We start from the raw sequence: 21,797 nt of genomic DNA on the forward strand, positions 1-21,797 counted from the left end.
ACATATCATCTATTTTCTCAGAAACAGTTTGTGGGCACACATATACCACACACACACACGCACATGCACAACAACTTTACTCATTGCGATTGTATTATCTGTTCCGACCTTACATAAAAGCCGGGGCTATATTTCATTTTCAAATCTGGTGAAGGTTCATGAACAAAATGTTAACCTGCTACTTCACTTTACATATGCAAACTGATCGATTCTGTTGGGGGAGGTTTTAACCTGAAAAAGCAGATGGGTTTGGTTCAGGTGGGAGGTTAAAAACCAGATATCTAAATCAGGAACACAATGTGACTTCAACCCACCAGCTTCCGGTTTTAATGAAAGAGAGATGAGGGACAGGCAACCAATCTGCTGACCAGAGGCGGGTTGGTCATTTAAATATGTTAATGAGGCTGTGCGCCTTGGTTTTAATAATGATTCTATTTTAAAAACATTAGGCCGGGTTTCCTAGGTCTCTGGAAACCTGGCAAGTGAAAGAAGGCATGAAAGGTTAAGCCCATAAGGTAAGTGCCTTTTATAGTACTGCTCATGGGCCAGGAGGAGCAGGTATGTTTTCTCCAGGTACAAAAAGCTTAACAGTAAAAACCCTTTCCCCGTTAAGATCTAGCTGCTCCCCACTTTGACCCACCATTTGCTTCCCCAGCCGCCATCTGCTAGCCACCTCGCCTTCCCTCCCAGCAATTGGACCCCGGCTGCACTGTCGCCTCTTCACCCTGACCACGCAAGCTGCCGCCCTCTGCCACCATCACCACAAGCTTTCCCGCATCTACACTATACCTCCTTTCTCTGGGCCTAGTTCAGCTGCACTCTTATGGTGCAGGATTTCCCACCTGACCAACAGACTTGCTCTGGGCAGGAAAAATGCACAGAAATCTAGAAAGAATTCCTGCAGTTAAAAACTGCAAGACATTGAGAAAAATCTGTGCCTCTGAGTTTCCTGAACTCAAGACAGCTGCCCCAATCCACCTGAACCCACTCTTTTCCAAAATTCCTTAGATTCTAGAAAGGTTCCAGCAAATTGGAAAATAGTTTATGTAGCACCGTTATTCAAGAAAGGAGAGAGGCAGAAAGCAGGAAACTATCGGCCAATTAGCCTAACATCTGTCATAGGTAAAGTACTAGATTCCGTTAGTAAGGAGGTTATAGCAGGATACTTAAAATAATCAAGATTTGATCAGGCAGAGTCAACATGGCTGTGTGAAAGGGAAATCATGTTTAACTGATCTGTTAGAGTTTTTTGATGAAGTAACATTCGAGGTGGATAAATGAGTCCCTATAGATGCGATGTACTTGGATTTCCAAAAGCATTTGATAAGGTGCCACATCAAAGGTTACTGCAGAAGATAAGAACACAAGGTATAGGAGGTAACCTGTTAACATGGATAAAGGATTGGTTGGCTAACAAGAAGCAGAGGGTAGGGATAAATGGGTCTTTTTGGGATTGGCAAGGTGTAACTAGTGGAGTGGCACAGGGATCAGTGCTTTGTCCTCAACTATTTACAATCTATATCAATAAGGTGGATGAAGGGAACAAATGTATGGTAGCTAAATTTGCGATGACACCAAGATGGGTAGGAAAGTAAGTTTTCAAGAGGAGGTAGAAAGTTTGCAAAGCGATATAGACTGCTTAAATGGATGGGCAACAAATGTGGCAGATGTGGGTAAATGTGAACTTGTTCACTTTGGCAGGAAGAATAAAAAAGCAATATACTATTTAAATGGAGAAAGATTGCAGAACTCGGTGGTACAGAGGGATCCAGGTGTCCTGGTACATGAATCACATAAAGTTAGTATGCAGGTACAGCAAGTGATTAGGAAGGCAAATTAGATGTTGGCGTTTATTGCAAGAGAAGTGGAATGTAAAAATAGGGAAGTTTTATTGCAGCTGTACAGGGTCTTGGTGAGACCACATTTGGAGTACCGTGTGCAGTTTTGGTCTCCTTATTTAAAAAAAGATATGGGGAGAATTTTCGGCTCAGCGAGCGGGGGCGGCGCCCACACACTGAGGTGTAAATTGATGTGGGGTGACGTCGGGCATGCGTCCTGATGTCAACCCGTGACATTTAGATTTTCAGTTCGGCGGTTGCGCAGTCGGCTGCAAGACCGCCGCACTGTCAACGGCCCGTTAAGGCCATTAATTAACTAGTTAATCCTATTGAGAAAGCTGCCTGTCCAACCTTAAGGTTGGAGGGCAACCAAAGAGCCCAGACGGCCTTCGCATTTTTCATGGAACCTCATCCACGGGCAGGTTTCATGAAGGGTTTATAAATTAAATAAATTTTATCATTAAAGTTCATTGACATGTTTCAGCTCATGTGACACACGTCTTAAATTTTTTTTTAAGTTCAAGTTTGAAACATTTTAATTATCTCCCTGAGTCGCATGCGTGATAGAGCGCACTTCCTACTCAGGGAACCCCCCCCTCCCCAGCCCGCACAGGGGGCGCACAGCGCTTCCGGGTGCACTTCACGCTGGGCGGGCCACAAAAGGCAGTGCGGACCCGGTCGGGGGCGCTGGTTGGGTCCGCGCCAACCCCCACACAACCCCCCCCCCCCAACGGGGTGGGGGGAGGCGGGGTGGTGAATGTTCTGTCCGTAATTGCGTTAGAAGCAGTTCAGAGAAGGTTCATTCGACTCATTCCTGGGAAGAAGGGCTTATCTTATGAAGGAAGGTTGAACAGATTAGGCCTATACCCATTGGAGTTTAGAAGTACAAGAGGTGATTTTATTGAAACGTTTAAGACCCTGAGGGACTTGATAGGGTGGATACCAGGCAAATGTTTCCTCTTGTGGGGGAGACTAAAACTAAGGGACACAGTTTGAAAATAAGAGGTCTCCCTTTTAAGACAGAGGTAAGGGGAATTTTTTTTCTCCCAAAGTGTCGTTCGTGTGTGGAACTCTCTCTTCCCCAGAAAATATTGGAGGCTGGGTCTTTAAGTTTATTCAAGGCTGAGTTAAACAAATTTTTTGTTAGGCAACGGAATCCAGGGTTATGGGGGGTACAGACAGGAAAGCGGAGCTGAGACCACTATCAGATTAGCCATGATCTTATTGAATGGCAGAGCAGGCTCGAAGGGCCAGATGGCTTACTCCTGCTCCTATGTTTCCATGTTTCCTCACCATCTTCGAATTAATATTAAGCTTTATATTTCCATAAACATCTGTTTTGCTTCAGAATGCTCGCATTTTCCAGTTTTTTTCTTTTTATTGATATATTGATGTATCTACCTGTAACATTAAAGATCATTGCTGATCGTGGTTTATTATACAATATTTTCTTCTGTACCTTATTTTGGTTTCTTTTTGTTTGAACTTAGTTTTTTTTCCCCTCTCTGTAAAAGGCAAATTCCAATGAAATGGTTTTGGCTTCAACTCATGATGTGCAGGAACTTGATGTATCTGCAATTCTAGCTGCTCAGCCTTATACTTGGATTGGTGACGATTCAGACAGAGAATCTAGAAGGTACGAAACTTTATTTAATCCATTAAAGTGCTTTTAAGTGTACTATGTATCCAGATTCTTTCTTGATTAAATTTGAATTGCAATATTTGCATTATCCAAAATTGTAACACAGTCATATCGATCTCTTTTTTAGTTCTGACGATCTGGAGCATCGCTCAACAGTGAGCACTAGCCAAACTAGTACGACTCATTTTGGATCCAGCCAGCTTTCTACTTCCTCTTCAATGCCTTGGCTAGGAAGTGGGCAAACCAGTACAGGAGCCACTGTGGTATGTCGAGAGTTAAAACACCAACTTCTCTAATATTGTCTTTATTTATTATGATATTCCTCATCTTGCCTTTAACAAATTTAGGAGTTGCCTTGTCTCCAATTTGTTCACAAAAGAGAAGGATTTGGGCAGGAGGTAAATAATAAAGGAGTTGAAAGAAAAATGCAAAGGATGTGTATCCCCTACTCTCCTCTTGGGAACTTGGTTCCTATTTAGCAATGCTCTTTATTTTTACTGACATAACTTGCTGTTCTTCAGCTTTGAGCTTTGCTATGCAGTCTCCCTCTTTGCTTTCCTTATCCCTCTCTTAAAACTGTTATTTTTTTTCTCTCATTTTTATAATACCTTCGTACATATCGGCTCCATATTCTCCTCTCCAATTTTAAATTGCTCCTAACCTCTTTATTTATTAATGGCTTCCTAAAACTTGAACTTGTTTATGTGAATTCAATTCTGTGTAAAAGTATTATGCACAAAAATGTAGAATGAGTTTATTTAAGTATTCATTGGCAAAGTTTGCCAATCAAGAGCTTAATCTAAGAATGTTTTTTGTTGGTTTTTAATCTATTAAACCCTGTTATCTCTGGGCATTTACATCTGATCTGAAACAAACCCCATTCCCCAATAGCTCAGTGCATTTATCCAGTGAATATTTGAGCCGTCCATGCAAGGAACGTCTCAAGATTGAATTCGGACCTCTGAGTTCATGTTTAATTAGCTGATTTCAGCTAGCACAACAGAAAGTATGCTAACATTGGCCTCAGAGCCAGGGTAAGATACTCAGGGCAGAATACACTTTTGGAATTTTATCGTAGCAAGCAGTCAACATCTTCAGGAGAGGAGTTGAGGAAAGAAAATTGGCAACAGTTTAACATTGGCTATAATTTAACTGTTGCTTCATTCAATGTCTTAACTGTAGATTATTTTGGTAATTGTACCTTTTTTAATAACATGATGTACTGGAACAGTTTCTCGTTAACAAAATGAATGCAAAAATCAGCAAATTATTTTTGGCGATATCTTTAATCATTTCAAATTTAAGCTGCTTTTTTCTTTTTTATTCATTCATGGGATGTGGGAGTTGCTGACTAGGCCAGCATTTATTGCCCATCTCTAATTGTCCTTTAGAATGTGGCGATGAGTGCCTTCTTGAACTGCTGCAGTCCATGTGGTATAAGTACACTTACAGTGCTGTTAGGGAGGGAGTTACAAGATTTTGACCCAGTGACAGTGAAAGAATGGTGATATATTTCCAAGTCAGGGTGGTGAGTGGCTTGGAAGGTTCCTTCTAGATGGTGGTGTTCCCATCTATCTGCTGCCCTTGCACTTCTAGATGGTAGCAGTCGAGGGTTTGGAAGGTGCTGTCTAAGAAGTCTTGGTGAGTTCCTGCAGTGTACCTTGTAGTTGGTACACTCTGTTGCCGCTGTTAGTCAGTGGTGGAGGGAGTGAATGTTTGTGGATGGGGTGCCAATCAAACAGACTGCTTTATCCTGGATGGTGTCAAGCTCTTGTGTAGTTGGAGCTCCACTCATCCAGGCAATTGGGGAGCATTTCATCACACTCCTGACTTGTGCCTTGTAGATGGTGGAAAGGCTTTCGGGAGTCAGGAGGTGAGTTACTCGCCACAGGATTCCTAGCCTCTGACCTGCATTTGTAATCACAGTATTTATATGGCTAGTCCAGTTCAGTTTCTGGTCAGTGATAATCCCCAGGATGTATGCAGTGGGTGATTCAACAATGGTAATGGCATTAAATGACAGGGGGTGATGGTTAGGTGTTCTCTTGTTGGAGATGATCATTGTCTGGCACTTGTGTAGCACGAATGTTACTTGTCACTTGTCAGCCCAAGCCTGGATATTGTCCAGGTGTTGCTACATTTGGACATGGACTGATTCAGTATCTGAGGAGTCCCAAATGATGCTGAACATTGTGCAACCATCAGCAAACATCCTTACTTCTGACCTTATGATGGAAGGAAGGTCATTGATGAAGCAGCATTGATGGTTGGGCCTTGGGCACTACCCCGAGGAACTCCTGCTGTGACGTCCTAGAACTGAGATGATTGACCCCCAACAACCACAACCATCTTCTTTTGTGCTGGATATGACTCCAACCAGCGGAGAGTATTCCCCCTGATTCCCATTGACTCCAGTTTTGCTAGGGCTCCTAATACCACACTTGGTCAAATGCTGCCTTAATGTCAAGGGCTGTCACACTCACCACACCTCGAGAGTTCAGCTCTTTTGTCTGTTTGAACCAAGGCTGTCATCAGGTCAGGAGCAGAGTGGCCCTGGTGAAACCCAAACTGCTGATCAATAGAATGAAAAGCATATGGAATTTCTCACATATCACAGAGCTAGAACTCCCTTTTTCTAAAAAAAAATGCATTGGATAAATTAGAAGAAATTTTGGCACAAAGTTAAGAAAGTGACAATTGCATTTGTTTTCTGTATACCATATTGACATTTTGAAAATTAAATACTGTTTTTACAAATGAATAATCTCCTCTTCTTCATGGCAGCTTATAAAGAGGAACTTGAACAATGTGAAACGGATGACTTCCCATCCAGCTCACCGGTATTGTGAGTACTGAAATGAGATTAAGCTAATTTTTTACCATCATGTCATTTGTCATTTAACTGCACCTGTCTTTCACCCTATCACAAATCTTTCCTTCTGTTATTCTCCATCCCTCATTCTCTGCCTCTGTACTTGCTTAAAACCTGTTACGTTTCTAATTGTTTCCAGTTCTTTTGAAAGGTCAGTGGCCTGAAATGTTAACGCTGTTTCTCTCTCTACTGATGCTGCCAGACCTGCTAAGTATTTCCAACATTTTCTGTTTCTATTTAAGATTTAGCTGATTTTGTTTCTCATACATCTATAATTCATATGAATTAGGAGCAGGACAGGCCACTCAGCCCCTTGAGCCTGCTCCACCATTCAACAAGATCATGGCTGATCTGATTGTAACCTCAACCCCACATTCCTGCCACCCCTGATAACCTTTCACCTCCTTGTTAATCAAGAATCTATTTGGCTCACCTTAAAAATATTCAAAGACTCTGCTTCCGTCGTCTCTTGAGGAAGAGAGTCCCAAAGATTCACTGCCCCTTTGAGAGAGAAATTTGTTCTCATCTCAGTCTTAAATGAGCAACCCCTTATTTTTAAACAGTGCCCCCTAGTTTTAGATTCTCCCACAAGAGAAAACATCCTTTCCAGATCCACCCTGTCAAGACATCTCAGAATCTTAAAGGCTTCAATCAAGCCACCTTTGCTCTTCTAAACTCTAGTGGGTATAAGCCTAACCTGTTCAACCTTTCCTCATAAGGCAACCCACCCATTCCTGTTATTAGTCTAGTAAACCTTCTCTGAACTGCTAACGCATTTACATTTTTCTATAAATAAGGAGACCAGTACTGAACACAGTACTCCAGATGTGGTCTCAATAGTGCCCTGTACAATTGAAGCATAACCTCCCTACTTCTGTAAACAATTCCTTTCACAAATGATAACATTCTATTAGTTTTCCTAATTACTTGCTGTACCTGCATACTGGCTTTTGTGATTCATGCACTAGGGCACCCAAATCCCTCTGAATCTCAGAGTTCTGCAACCTCTCACAATTTAAATAATAAATAATAATAAATGGACAATTTCACATTTCCCCACATTATACTCCATTTGCCAGATCTTTCCCCACACAATAAACCTATCTATGTCACTTTATAGCCTCCTTTTGTCCTCTTCACAATTTACTTCTTTACCTATCTTTGTGTCATTAGCAAATTTAATAACGATTCCTTTGGTCCCCTCATCCAAGTTATTTACACAAGTTGTGAAAAGTTGAGGCCTCAGCATTGACCTCTGGCACACCACTTATCACATCCAACCAGAAAAAGACCCACTTACCCCAACTCTGTGCTTCCTGTTAGCTAGCCAATCTTCTATCCATGCCAATATGCTATCCTTGCAATAACATTTGATGTGGCACTTTACCAAATGCCTTCTAGAAATCTATGTGCAGTACAGCCGCTGGTTCCACTTTATCTACAGTGCATGTGACTCCTTCAAAGAACTCCAATAAATTGGTTAAACATGATTTCTCATTCTTTTTTCTCTTCTGAGTTGTTTTTAACTTGGTTGTATCATCGTGGGGGATTTTTCCCAAGCCCTTGGAGGCGGGCTTGGAGATGAGGACATAGGGAAAATTTGGAAAAAAATAGTTTGAGCTCATTTGCCGATGTGTTTCTGCTTCTGGCCGCTTTGCCCAGGGCAGGCTGTGTCTGATGTCGGCAACCCATGCATCAGCAGCGGGAAGCCAATTGAGATTGTTTAGGAAGCCATTAAGAACCACTTTCCTAGGACAGTGGAATTTACCAGCAATGCACAGGACCCACACAGTGACTGTAACTCGTCAACTCAGGTGGCAAGTGCACACTGGGAAGTCAGGGGGGTTTTAAAATAACATGAAATCTGTTGTTTAAATGAGGAAAATGGCAAGCCTGAGGTCGTCAATAGTTAGAGGCTTGCCATTGCAGTAGTATCTTATGGAGACTGCCATCACGGTTGGTACTCGGGGTGCCGAAATACCTGTCAGGTCCTTCAGCCTAACTTTGCATCCATTTTGCTCTGCCTTCTTGTGCATCAGTCTCTTCAGCAGCATTCTTATTGCAGCCACAGTGAAGGCTGCCAGCCATCCTTTAAATCACTGCGCTGATACGCCCTTTTGCCTCCTTAACCCGTCCACTGTTCCCTAATTGGATGGCAATCCCAGAGGCAAGTTTTTAGTTGGACGCCTTCTGGATGATTGGACCGGAAAATGCACCACTCTCTCCTCCTACAGATCTGAACTTAAGGTACCTTCCATTTAAAAACTAAGGTGGCAAAATTCAGCCTAAGATCTCTGCTAAAGTCTAGAACTAATCACTGCATAAAAGCAGAGGGTACTCATATTTTAATTTATGGCTCATACAGGATTCTGGATTTATATAATGTGTTGTCATATCTTCGATCTAAACAGAATACCCTGTCCTTGGGCAAGGTATCAGAGTATTTCTAACACCAAAAGAGCCAAGCTCCTATTGAGTCACTGTATTCAAGAGGGAAAGATAAAAAGAAAAAAAATGTGACGGGTGATTGTCATTAGAAAAAAGAACTTGGATTTATATAGATTCTGAAAACAGAATAGAAGAACTTTATAAGTGACAAATTTTTTTTAAGTGTTTTATTTGATGGATGTTGAAACTGGTTGCTTACAGCAAGTTCCAATAAATAATAAATGAATGAAATTAATTCCCAGTTAATCTCATAGTTTAGCAGTTATTGGTTGAGGTAGGAGTATTGGCCAGAAAACTGGGAGCACTCCTTGCTGTTCTTCCAAAAAATCCAATCTTGTTGGGCCTCAATCTTTCATTAGAAAGTTGGCACCTTTAACATTCCTTCACTTTCTGTACTGCACTGAAGTGTTGGCCTAGATTATGTGCTTGAGTTTGTTGTGGGATGTGAACCTGTAATTCTCTGATTTAGTGGTAAGAGTGCTACCTCCAAGACAAAGTGACAAGTTATAAAGAGATAATTGTTATTTTGTGGAAGGAATAAGCACCAAAAAGCATTGTATTCAATTTTCACAATATCATCTATAATATGTAAATTGTGCAATTAAGATTTGGGACATGAACAGCAATTGAAAAAGTGTTTTGACGTAAAAGGAATTTCTGAGAAATGGCACAGTGAATGATAAAAATAAAATAGTCTCTTTATAACAATGTGTTCACAAGCTATAACACTCTGGTAGAGTGTTTCACTTGAAGTGTATGAACCATGTGCTCACTGAGCCCTTTGCCTGGACATCTTTCAGTAAAGGTCAACAGGAACTAACGTGTGCAGTTGGTCCTGCTTAATTACTTGGAAGAAAGAGAATGCACAAATATTAATGACATTAGCAAAAATATATAAAATACAATAATACTGTGTACTCTATAGAACTATGGTCACATTTCCACATGCTCATTGGCCACTTTCAACATGCATCATTTAAGAAACACAGTTGAGGCTGATGTTGCACATCGGTGACATTTATATGATTAATTCCTGATTCTAAATTGAATGGCAGGGTCTGTTTTGGAGTCATTCCGCATTAATGCATGCATAGCACAGGACCTGGCATTTGCACTTAGGACATCAATCTAATTAATTACAGTAATTTCTCACTTAAAGTTGCAGTTGCATTCCTGAAAAGTGCAATGTTAAACCAAGAAAACAAAGCATATTTTTTCAGTGGTTATTAAACACCAATTTTTGTATACATATCTGTATTGATTGGCCCAAACACTAAGATTTTACTCGTTGCAATTGTGTCAATCAGATCTTACAGGTGCGCAAGATGGAAGCGTTCGAATGTTTGAATGGAATCGGCCACAACAGGTTATATGTTTCCGACAAGCTGGCAATGCGAGGGTTACTCGACTACATTTCAATTCCCAAGGCAATAAGGTTAGTATTTAATGCAATCTCTCTAAGATTTAATTTAACTTAGTAGTATAAAACTTGAAGGAATCAATATAGCTTTCAGCCCTTTCTTTCCACAGATCTGGTTAAATTTGCTTTATCATTCTACCCAAGTTATTTAATTTTTGAGAATGATTCTGCAACTCCTTTCTGTGATTTTTCAAAGGTACTGAAATAAAAATGCAGAACATTTATTTAGTTGTAACGTTATTCAATTTTGACTAGGTGCTGCACAAAGGTGCCACGGTCCTAAATGTCTCCTATCATATTTGATCGTCTCAGTGTATACTGTTATGATGTGGGAAGTGATGTGTGCGAACCAAATCCACAAGGGAAACTTGGTCGCACAATCACAACGGTTTTGCAATTTGTATTTATTATGAGAAAAATTGGGCACTGAATTGAGAGGTCATGAGTCCACTAATACCGTTGGAGATTTTAAAAACTAAATTAAAACTTTATTAACAAAGAAAATATTTCAGGCATATGCATAAGATTGCAGTTACTTAATATTATAATAAATCCCAAAATTTCTAATTAAACTGACTCCCAACAACACATCCCCTTTAAGGCAACAGTCCGAAATAGATTTTAAATTTAAATAGCAAGCCAGTAAATTTACCACAGCACCCACTTGACAGTGGAATTCCAGAGTCTTTAATCCAACTTTAGTTACTGGACACAGCAGACTTTTGCAAACATAGCTGGAGGCTTCCCCAAGACTGTTTAATTCTTATTTGGCCCCCCCAACATCACCTTCCTTCCTTCCTGTAAATGTTTCTCTCTCATCTGTAAATTTCATTGTTCTGTTTGTCTTTGGAAATGTACTTTTCCCATAATATAAAAATCTTTCATGTTGCCGATATGATCAGTACCTTTTTTGGGAAAAATAAACATAACCTTGCCCTATTTATCTTGTTGGTGTAAACATGCTACCATCCCTTTGAAGCCCAAACAGTTTTCACTTATCTAAAAATGCAAAGTTCCTTCACACCCTACATGCTAAGACCTCTTCCATGTTTACTCATTAGCATTTCAAATGCCTTTTGCTCCTAAGTACTTTTGATAATTTCAAGCTTGCAGCCTATCTGACTCTAAGTCAATTAAATCATACAGACAGAACCATCAACATTCACACCCATAAACCTTTACAATAAACCACAATAATACTATGAAAATTATAATTTCATGACAATATACGCCTCTATAAATTTTAGTGCAAATCCAGATATTAATCTAGTTTTTTTAAAGGAATTATTCAACATAGAATTAGCTTTTGTTGGAAGTCTAATCAATTTGAGCAATAAGGAACAATTCTATAAAGGAAGAAAACACAAACTTAGTTTTATATAGCACCTTTGCAAGTTGCGGAGAAATAATGGGTCAGGGAGGGGTGATACTAATTGGATAGCTGTTCTCATTAGTACATGGACTGGGGACACAGATTCAAGGTTTTGGGCAGGTGATATAAGGGTTGTCAGCAACATTTTTACACAGTGAGTGTAACTTGCTGCCTATGGGGGTGGTGGAAAGAGAGGTGATCATTAGTTTCAAAAGGAAATTGAATGGGCACTTGAGGAAGATTAACTTGCAGAGCTCTGGGGATAGAGCAGGAGAATGGGAGTGACTGGATTGTTATACAGAGAGCCAGCATGGACTTGAAAGGCCAAATGGCCCCTCTCTCTTCCTTTTTGACCTTTTTCAAAGAACAGGCACAGTGAGTCAACTAGTACCCTCCTATGCTGTATGATCCCATAATTCTTTCATACACTCAGGAATTCACAAAGTGCTGTGATCACTTGGAATGTAGGAAAGACAGCAGCCAATTTGCTTAGAGCAAGATCCCACAAAAAAATCCTCACACTTCTTCGAATGTGTCCTGGGACCTTTTACGTCTGTCTGAAAAGGCAAGCTTGGCCACAGTTTAATATCTCATCCAAAAATCTCAATACATCAATCTTCAACAGTGTAGCACTCCCTTGGTACTTATGGTTGGATGATTACATTTCTGGGATGGGACTTGAACACACAACATTCTGACTCAGATGCAAGAGTACTACCTTTGAGTCCAGCTTTGCTAAAGTTTTAAATGTTGAAAAGCTTTCAATTTTTAGAGGGCTGATTTTCCTGGTTGTGAACCTGGGTGGCAGCTGATGTTCCCGCTAATTTCCCTTTGCTGTTTGCAACTGGTTTGTTACACTGCGCAGTCCCTTTAAGATTGCACACACATGCATTTGTGCAGACCTTAAAGGCAACGCTGCTTGTGTGCAGCTTGTTTGCCCCCTCCATGGCATATTCCTGATAGCTGCATGGCCACTTATCCATGCAGTGTAGAGGGAACATTGGGTGCTGCCAATGTAAGAAAATCAAGGAGGGAGGAGTGCACATCTATGTGCACTCAATCTATTATTCATCTATTTAAATTAATGGACAAAAAAATCAATTAGTCTCCTTTATGTACATGTGTTCCAACCCAGTCTAAGATCCTCCATTTGCTGTGTCCAGGGAGAGAATTTCCCCCCCAGTGGGGGGGTTGTGCTGGCGCAGACCTGATCGGAGCCCCCGATTGGGCCCGCGCCGCCATTTTACATGGGCGGGCCAATTAAGGCCCATCCAGCTTGATGCGCACCCAGAAGCACTGTGCACTCCCTGTGCAGGCCGGCGCGGTTGGGTTCCCTGAGTCGGGAGTGCGCTCTGTGCCTCAGGGAGACAAGTTTTAAGAGTTTTAATAAAGAAAAAAAAATTAAGACATCCCCCCCATGACAGTGTCACATGAGCTGTGACATGTCAACGAACTTTAATGAAAAAATTTATTTAATTTATAAACCCTTCATGAAACCTCATCCCGTTGATGAGGTTCCATGAAAAATGCGAAGGCCGCATGGGCTCTTTGCTGCCCACCAACCCTAAGGTTGGACGGCAGCTTTCTCAATAGGCTTAATTAGTTAATTAATGGCCTTAACAGACCTTTGACAGTTCGGCTGGCACTCAGCCGACTTGGCTGTGTACCTGCCAAACTGAAAATCTAAGTGACGCACGGTGACGTTGGGACACACGCCCGACTTCACCCTGTATAGTTTGACCCCCTCGGCGAGCAGGGCCCTGCCCCCGCTCGCCGATCCAAAGATTCAGCCCCAGAAGATTCAACTCCCACAGCCGGTCGGTTATTTTTAAATTGCTGCCACAGTGATGATGATATTCAGTAGCTGAAGGGAAAAGAATGGTAGAAGGTGCTGCAGCATATTAATTTATAATCTAAAGGGCACTTGCAAGTATCCTTCATCCCAAAGATTAAAATAACTTAAAGGAAACATGAAATGTCTCCTTAGAAAACTCACCCTTGCCCTCTCTGTCTTTGAAAACTATTGCCTCAGCTCCAACCTCTCTTACCTTTACAAAGTCCTTGAACATATTGACACCTTGAAATTCATGCTCATTTTTTCCAGAAATACATGTTTGAATACCTCCAAATGGGTTTCCTCCCCTGCTAGAGAAATGAAATGGCCCTTTATCAAAGTTGCAAATGACACCCTATGTAATTGTGACCGTGGTAAACTATCCCTTCTTATTCTTCTCAGTCTGCCTCCAGTCTTTGACTTGGTTGACCATCTCCTAACGTCTCTCCTCTTTCATGTAACTGGCTGGTCTTTGTCTGGTTCTATTTTTATCTGACCAGTTGTATTCAGAGAATCACCTACAGTGGCTTCTCTTCTGCACTTGTACCTTTGAATTCCCCCAAAGATCTATCCTGGGCTCCCTCCAACCTTTCATCTACATGCTGCCCCTTGGGGACATCATTCATAAATATGCCAGGATCCACAAGTACACTGACAATATCCTCTCTAACTCATTTCTCCTCTTTCAACCTCTCCACTGTCTTTGATTTGTCACACTTGTCCAACACACAGTATTGGATGAATAGAAATGTTCTTCCAACTGAATATTGGGGAAGTCTTCAGTCTCCATTATAAACTCTCTTCCCTGGCCGTCAACTCTCTCTTTCTTCCCAGCAACTACCTATGGCTGAACCAGACCATTTGTAACCTTGCTACCGTACTTGACACCAAAATGTATCCACTCTATCACCAACACTGCTCGAAGCCTGTTAACGGTTCTTGTTCCACCACAGGTTCCAGTCATCTGTTGCTTAGATTTCCATCCTTCTAGTAATAAAGTTCCTATTCCTGTTCTGGTGTTTTCACATTCCTCTCTCACCAAACATCCAATGGCTTTTGATGGACATTTCAGTGTCAAATTGGTCATATTGCTAGACTTATACCCATTAGAAACTGAATTGAGACCACCAAAAGCCAGATCTGTCATGATCTTTGCAGGCAGCTGACAAAAACTCTAATTCTGTTTGGACTTATGTCCCTGATCTGAAGGACCAGCTTTATTAGCCTACTGGGTCTTATAGTCCCCCAGGTGTGTGCCTTGTTAGCACTTAAGTAAGCAAATGCGTATGCCATAGAGGAGAAGGGTACCGGGCAGGCAAAATGCCAGATCCAGGAATTTGCAAAGTTAATTTTGACCTTTGTATCTTCCCAGGTTGTTCAGAATGGTTGGATTTTGGACATGCTTAAGTGTGTTCTAATTATAGGTCCTCATTTCTATGAGGGAGTAGTGAAGCTTGAGTTGATGTGAAACAGAATTAACATTTTGAGCCATATGTCTCTTCAGAGCTTTTATCACATATTATGGGCTCAGTTTGGACTGCCGTTTACAGTATAGGTTACACTTTAATGTACTCTGTCATCTTTATTACTACTTCAATCAGGTTCTGTTTTTGAAAGTTTGATATCCAGATTTTTTTTATGTTATTGAAATGGTTATCCATGTATAACAAGCCAGCCTATTCATGTATTTTTTTTAAATGGTTAACTGTGCAGATAATGGTATTGAACAAAATATTATGAAATGGAGAGCTATTTCCTTTTCCCAAAAAACATGAAAGAACAAAAAGGAAAATTTAAACAAATCCCATAGAAAGTGACAAATGAAAAGGAGAAACAACATACCTTACAACATCCCCTATTTTTTTTCCCAGTAGCTATTTGCAAACAATTCTTAGATTTGCTAAGTAAGATGTTTGAACATTGGAGGAATTTTAAAACTGAGAAACCTGGATGAGCCCAAAGCTGATTGAGCAAGTGCTTTGCTAGGTCTCATGTGAATACATTGGCGGAATCATTATTTAACTCTCAGGTGTTAACACAGCAGAAAACATTTAGAGCTAACTTCAGGATACAGTATCCTGATGTATTCAAAATAGATTTCATTGATTTCTAAATCTTTACTTGCTTTCACCAGAGTTTTGCATTGGTTTAACTGTAGGTGTAGTTTGTTAAATATTTTGCTCGTTGTAGTTAGAGAAATGTAGATTGAGAAAATGGCATACTGATATAGAATTATTCAGATTGGCTCAGTTTACGCTTTTTATTCTCCATTCAGCCACTTGAACTTTGATATTCTTCTTTTGCTTCTCAGAAAGATGATTTTCAACATATCACTTCTAACTTCTAATAAATATTAAATGTAAATCAATGCTAGCAACTTGAAGAATTGTAAAAGTCTTTTACAGGATATGGCTTTTATTCTGTTAGCTTGACCAAACTATCACATACAGTGTTTCTGTTCTTTGAGTACAACAGACAACATTTGAATGCGTAGCTGGTTACTCCATTCATACTTTTCCCTAAAGACAGTCTGTAGCCAGAAAAACGGGTTCCAATCAAATTGTTTCTTTAATGACTGTCTTATTAAAGTGATTTTTTTTATTTCCCTAAACAGCTGGGGGTGGCAGATGGAGAAGGTTTTCTGAGTCTTTGGCAAGTCAACCAAACTGGATCTAATCCTAAACCTTATCTTGTAAGTTATATAAACGGTCTTGTAATTTGTTAAGAACACATGCCTTTTCTTTTGTTGAAATAAATAATTTCTTTGAAGATATTGCAGACATGCCAAAAACACGTTCAGAATTTCCAAGTGCCTTCTGTAGATGAGTTTAAATTGTCTAACTTCAGCCAAACACACTGATTAAACGTGTTGTGATTGTGGCATTTCAAGGACAGAGTTCTTGCAGTAATTTGTAACAACATGAACTATCACCTCAGGAAGCAAAGCAAAGTTTGACGAAAGAAATGCTGGTTAAGAATTCCTTTTGAAATACTGTGTTACTATAAGAAGGTTTTACTTGTTTACTTGCAGAGCTGGCAGTGTCACACTAAAGCAGCTGGTGATTTTACATTCGTTACCTCCTCAAGTCTCATTACCACAGCAGGACAATCTAATGACAGCAGGTACAATGAACTATAATGAGATATTAAAAATTTGTCCCCAGATGTAAAAAAAAAGGTATTTCCAAAAGCCATTGTTTAAAAAAAAACTCTCCATCTATTTAAGTACTAACATATTTTCTTCATAGGTTCTGATTTGTTCTTCCTGTAACTAATTTTTCTAAGTTGTAACATGTCAATCCTGTAGCGCATAGGTAGGGTTGAGCTCTGATCCAGATCATTTTCCTGAATCTTTCCTGTTGCCATGTGAAAGAAGGTTTTGTTTTATTTTTGTACAGGGCAGGAGATATGTCTTCCCCTGCCTTCTATTATTCTTCAAAACAAGATTGAAATAACGTTAAAGTTTGTGACACAAGGAACCTTCAGCAGCAAGTGGATCTGGCATGGGGTTCACTGCTAGATGCTGTAGCTTAGTGGGGATGATAGGAGAGAAGACTTCAGTGTCCAGGGTCTGGAAATGAATAAAGCGCCCTTACATTAAATGGAAATCTCTGGGAAATTGTTTACTTACATCTGTTTTCCCTGAATTTCAGTGTGATGTTGAGGATGTTAGCTAATGTGCTAACTAGCATTTTTTGTTTCTTCTTTCAGAAATGTTTGTTTATGGGATACACTAATTTCACCACACAACAGTCTTGTGCATGGTAAGATCACTGTTTGTAATTCTTAATAAAATTCTTGTTGGTGATAAAATTATGCATTTAATTTGCATTTTTTTTCCATTATACTAATATTCTGTGAAAATATTCCTTTTTGAGAATTAGTGCAAAACATTTTCTTTTAAAAGATTACCATATTTTGACTTCTGTCCCTAAATGCAAACTTATTCCACACATACAAGCATTGTGATTAACCTATGGTCAAAAGCCATAGCTATTCCGGTATTCTTGATGGTGTACTAATTTAATCATTAGCCTCCTCAATTCTGGAACTAAGATTTTGTTTCCGCCCAGTTGAGATAGGATAAAAGTCTTCTCCACCTATTGGTGGGGAGATCTTATGCACCTGAAGAAATTCAGAGCCCTGCCATCCAGAATTGCTGGGGATAGATTTTCAGGCAAGATATAATTTAAATGTTTTTTTGACCTTCTCTGGAATTTGTTTGATTCCATCCCCACACCCCCCCTCCTTGTTGGCTTTTATGATCCTTCATGCCAGTTATTCCCAATTATTATTTTTTTTTTGTCTCCAGCTCCATTTAATGGTGATGAAGAGTTTTCTAGTAGGAATCCTATGAATAGAAGGTGACACATGACAGAGCAACGCCAGGCAGATTAGGTGGCCAGAGAGCTGGTCCATACCCTACTCTTGAGGTGAAATTACCTCACTTTGGCAGATGCCATGCTGGTAGAGGCTGTTCTAAATTAACTAGCAGACTCCTGTGACATTATGATAATATGTGAATGCTTAACTAATCATTATGCTAGATAACTCTTCAGAAACGGTCCAATCAAAGCTTTATTTGATACTGGAGGAAAGAAGACACATCAGGGTGATCAAGAATTGCTGTTACCTGATTGATCACATGCACCAAAATGGCACCAACCATTTATGGGGGCTTTGACACTCTTCACCTATAATAAACATGAACTTGCAATATTTAAATTTTGAGTTTGGTATATTGGAGTGATGCAAAGGCAGCCATCTCAGTGACAACTTATGTAGTATCTCCCTAGAAGAGGTTATTACTGGACTTATGTGTCACTCGCCTAGGCATTATGTGCTCATTCTGTAACAGAAGGGTACTGCCTGTCATTTTGGAGCTTGCCGCTATGTCGATGCCAAGGGTGTATGCCAGAAATATGTAAACCAATGAATAAATATTTAAAGAAGGATCCTGTTGTGATATTGGCCAACCTCAACCTCTGATTTGCTGTGAGATAAACTTGGTTAGCAACTTGTGATGCTAACAGGCAGGAAGGATTACTCAGCATATTAAGATTAGTTTCTGGTTGCCCTTTTAGGCTGCTGATTAACCTCTGGGCATTTTTCAGCTTGTTTTCTGATATTTAACTCGATTTGGACTTTGAAAAGATGCTTCTGCTGGTCTTCAAATAAACCGAACCTATGTTTAGTTTACCAGCCCTGTGGAAGATTGGCAAACATGGTGAGCAGCAGTGGTTCCTCTTGAACAAAGTGATGAAGATTGGAAGATCACAAGAAAAGCCACAGACAAGGTTTTGTGTTGTACCCAGGCTGTATTTGCATTAAAGACTCTGAGACGCAGAGTCCTTCTACAGAGCAGTGAGTACCTGATTTGTGGGATAGCCGGAGCAGTGGTGAATCAGGCAGCCCGTTTTGAATTGGGCAGTCGATTTTGAGTTGGACAGTACAAGTTGCAGGGCCATCACGACATCCTTGGGTGCCATTTCCACGCAAAAGACGGAAAGCACATGAAACAGAAAAAACCCAAGCTCCAGCCAAAAAAAAAGGGAGAGAAAAACAATACTACACAGCAGCTGCATTGGTGAATTTCTCTGTGAAGTAGAGGAACTACAAACCTCCCACACATCAACAGCATTCATAAAAGACAGGAAACGTCAGGAAGATGACCAAATTCCCCAGAAGGCCACAGATGAACTATCCAAATTCAGGCTTTTTAAACAAAAGGATGGGGCTATGCTTTTTAGATTTATCCATCACAGGACTGGATAAACAAGTAGTGAACATTAATATAGTTATTGGAATGAAGGAGTTGCACAGAGTCAACACTTCAAGCCTGTCTAAGGAGGATTAGAAGGATCCTGCCAAGCTGTGGAAAATGCTGGAGAATCAGCTAGTCAAGTCAAACTTTAGAATATACTATTCAGAGCTTACAGACAACAGTCACAAAAATCAATCAGTCAGTTCATCAACAAGTGCAGTGATCAGGGCAAGGACTGATTTCTCAGAAGTTGAGCTGTCTGAACAAATAATGGAGCTAGTTATAGCCTCAACGCCAATTAAAGCTTTCCAAAAAGATCTTTTGGAGGACAAGAAAAGTCACGATATTGACACACAGCTATAAGATAGCAGAAAACTTGAAGCTCTTGTAGCTGAATAACAACAGCTGAAAGCATTAGGTGCAACTACCAGTATTGGTATGGTAACCAAGACGCAGAAAGCAAGCAGGTCGCATGGGAAGTGCGTCTGCTGCACCTGCCATAAAGCTGTCCTGTGTCCCAAAATCTTTGCAGGCTTTGCGGTGTAAAAGAAAATTGGGCTTACCTATGCAGGAAATCTGATTCCAGAGGTGTAACCAGAGGTAAGGCGCAACAAAGCAAAAAGTATATGTAGCATACTGGCAGCAATAAAAGGGGGTGCACCAGAGATTCACGTAAGTGGAAGCACATACACAAGATTAGCGGCAAGACAGACCAGAATGGAGATGCAGAGCAGAAAGATCCTCCACTGGAAAATGAACAGGCTTTCCACGTTGGGAATGTGAGACTATGCGTGGATGAAGTCAAACAGTGGAACTTTTTGTTACTATCAACATCATATGCCCAAAGGAAAGTGGCAAACACACGCTCACAGCCAAAGTCAACACGGGAGTGACCACGAATATCTTATCTGTCAGAATCCTGAAGGATACATATCTGGATCATTGAAAGTCAATGATACAACCTATGACAGGTAAACTAACTTGTGTACAATGGGTCACCCATCCATTGTATTCATAATTGGCATTGAAATGCATCAGTGGCATGCCTGCATGGAAACCGCAAGTGGATAGGAACAGACCCGTAGTCGCAGGGTTACCAGCATGTACGGAACTAACATCGTGACCGTACTCGAAATCACCAAGATACCAATTGCAGCAGCAGAATCCAAGAATAATCACATGGAGTCAATCCATGACCTACAACAGATGTTCTTAGAGACATATTCAGCACGATAGGGAACTTCAGTGGTGATGCTATACTACACTTCAGAAGATGAAATTCCATTGATTGCCCCTCCTAGAAAGTGCAGTGTGCATATACAGGAGCAGCTAAAGAGTGAGTTGGATGACACAGAGCATAATGGCATTATCCATCACGTGCATCAGTACGCCGACTGGTGCAGGCCCATCATGTGCTAGGCAAAAAAAAAAGAGATCAGGTATGCTTAGACCCAAGATGTCCAAATCTCATTCTAAACAGGAGCCCACAGAAGATTCCAACATTGAATCCTGAATGCTCAGGAGCAAGGTTTTTCTCCAAGTTGGATGCCAAACACTGATAATGGTCGGTTCATTTGGCAGACGGATTTCAAAAAAATCACTACTTTCAAGATACCCTTCGGAGGATAACTGTTTCCAGAGCTTACCCTTTGGCTTATCCATCAGTCAAGATCTGTTCCAGCAACATGTGAACAGAAACATTAAATGTCCCTGGATGCGTATGCATCGCCAATGATATTGAGGTGATTGGCAAAACCAAAGAAGACTATGATCGAAATCTACACTCACTGATGGCAGCTGCTCATTATGCTTGTCTTCAGCAGCAAGAAATGCCAGGTGAATGGGATCAGATTAACTTTTTCCAGTTCTATCTATTCAAGTTATGGGATCTGTACTGACCCAAGCAAACTCAAAGATGTACGAGACATGCCTATTCCCCAGGATAAAGAGGACTTGCAGAGCTGCCTCGGATTTTTCAACTTCTTGGCACCATGCATACCCAACTTTGCTGATTGAGCGTCATCAATTAGAGAGCTGCTAAGGAAGGATGTTCCATATGTATGGCAGGAGGACCATCAACACATGTTTGAGTCACTTAAACAGGCATTGTCAGGGGAGACATATATTCTACAATACTACAGCCCAAGAAAGGAGATGATCTTTGAGGTCGACACATCTCAAAAAGAGTCAGAAGCCTGCATTATGCAAGATGGTAAACCAATTGCATTTGATTCCAAAAATCTATCACCAGCACAATCCAATTATTCAAACATAGAGCATGAGACATTCTCTCTGGTGTCCACTATCACAAGGTTCCACATGTACCTATTTGGTAAACGATTCATTGTGGAAACTGACCACAAACCATTGACAAGTGTGCACCCAAACTACAATGACTCCTGATAAAAATACAGGGCCACAATTTCAAAGTCTGGTACAAGCCTGGTAAGAAAATGGTTACTTCAGATACACTGAGCAGGTTACCCAATCTGAAGAAAATAATGTCCCACTAGACCTACAAGTAGACTGGGCAGACATTGACATAGATGTGCTTAACATCAATCTAATGAATTTTGGTCAACACAATTGCAGACAGCTTCAAGAGGA

At 40.5% G+C, this 21,797-nt stretch overlaps 1 protein-coding gene across 4 annotated transcripts in view; it reads left to right on the forward strand.

The window, feature by feature from the left end:
- The window catches only part of dmxl2 (Dmx-like 2), a 166,324-nt gene that overhangs the window by 139,890 nt on the left and 4,637 nt on the right, over positions 1-21,797 (forward strand). For all 4 annotated transcript variants that reach the window (XM_041175389.1, XM_041175390.1, XM_041175391.1 and 1 more), the window contains 7 exons: positions 3,353-3,474; positions 3,608-3,743; positions 6,265-6,325; positions 10,108-10,235; positions 16,041-16,118; positions 16,458-16,549; positions 17,138-17,190. In XM_041175389.1, the coding sequence (XP_041031323.1) occupies positions 3,353-3,474; positions 3,608-3,743; positions 6,265-6,325; positions 10,108-10,235; positions 16,041-16,118; positions 16,458-16,549; positions 17,138-17,190 (670 nt within the window). The remainder of the gene's footprint in view (positions 1-3,352; positions 3,475-3,607; positions 3,744-6,264; positions 6,326-10,107; positions 10,236-16,040; positions 16,119-16,457; positions 16,550-17,137; positions 17,191-21,797) is intronic.

Source organism: Carcharodon carcharias, chromosome 26 (genome assembly GCF_017639515.1).
Source record: "Carcharodon carcharias isolate sCarCar2 chromosome 26, sCarCar2.pri, whole genome shotgun sequence".
In the NCBI taxonomy this organism is placed as follows: domain Eukaryota; kingdom Metazoa; phylum Chordata; class Chondrichthyes; order Lamniformes; family Lamnidae; genus Carcharodon; species Carcharodon carcharias.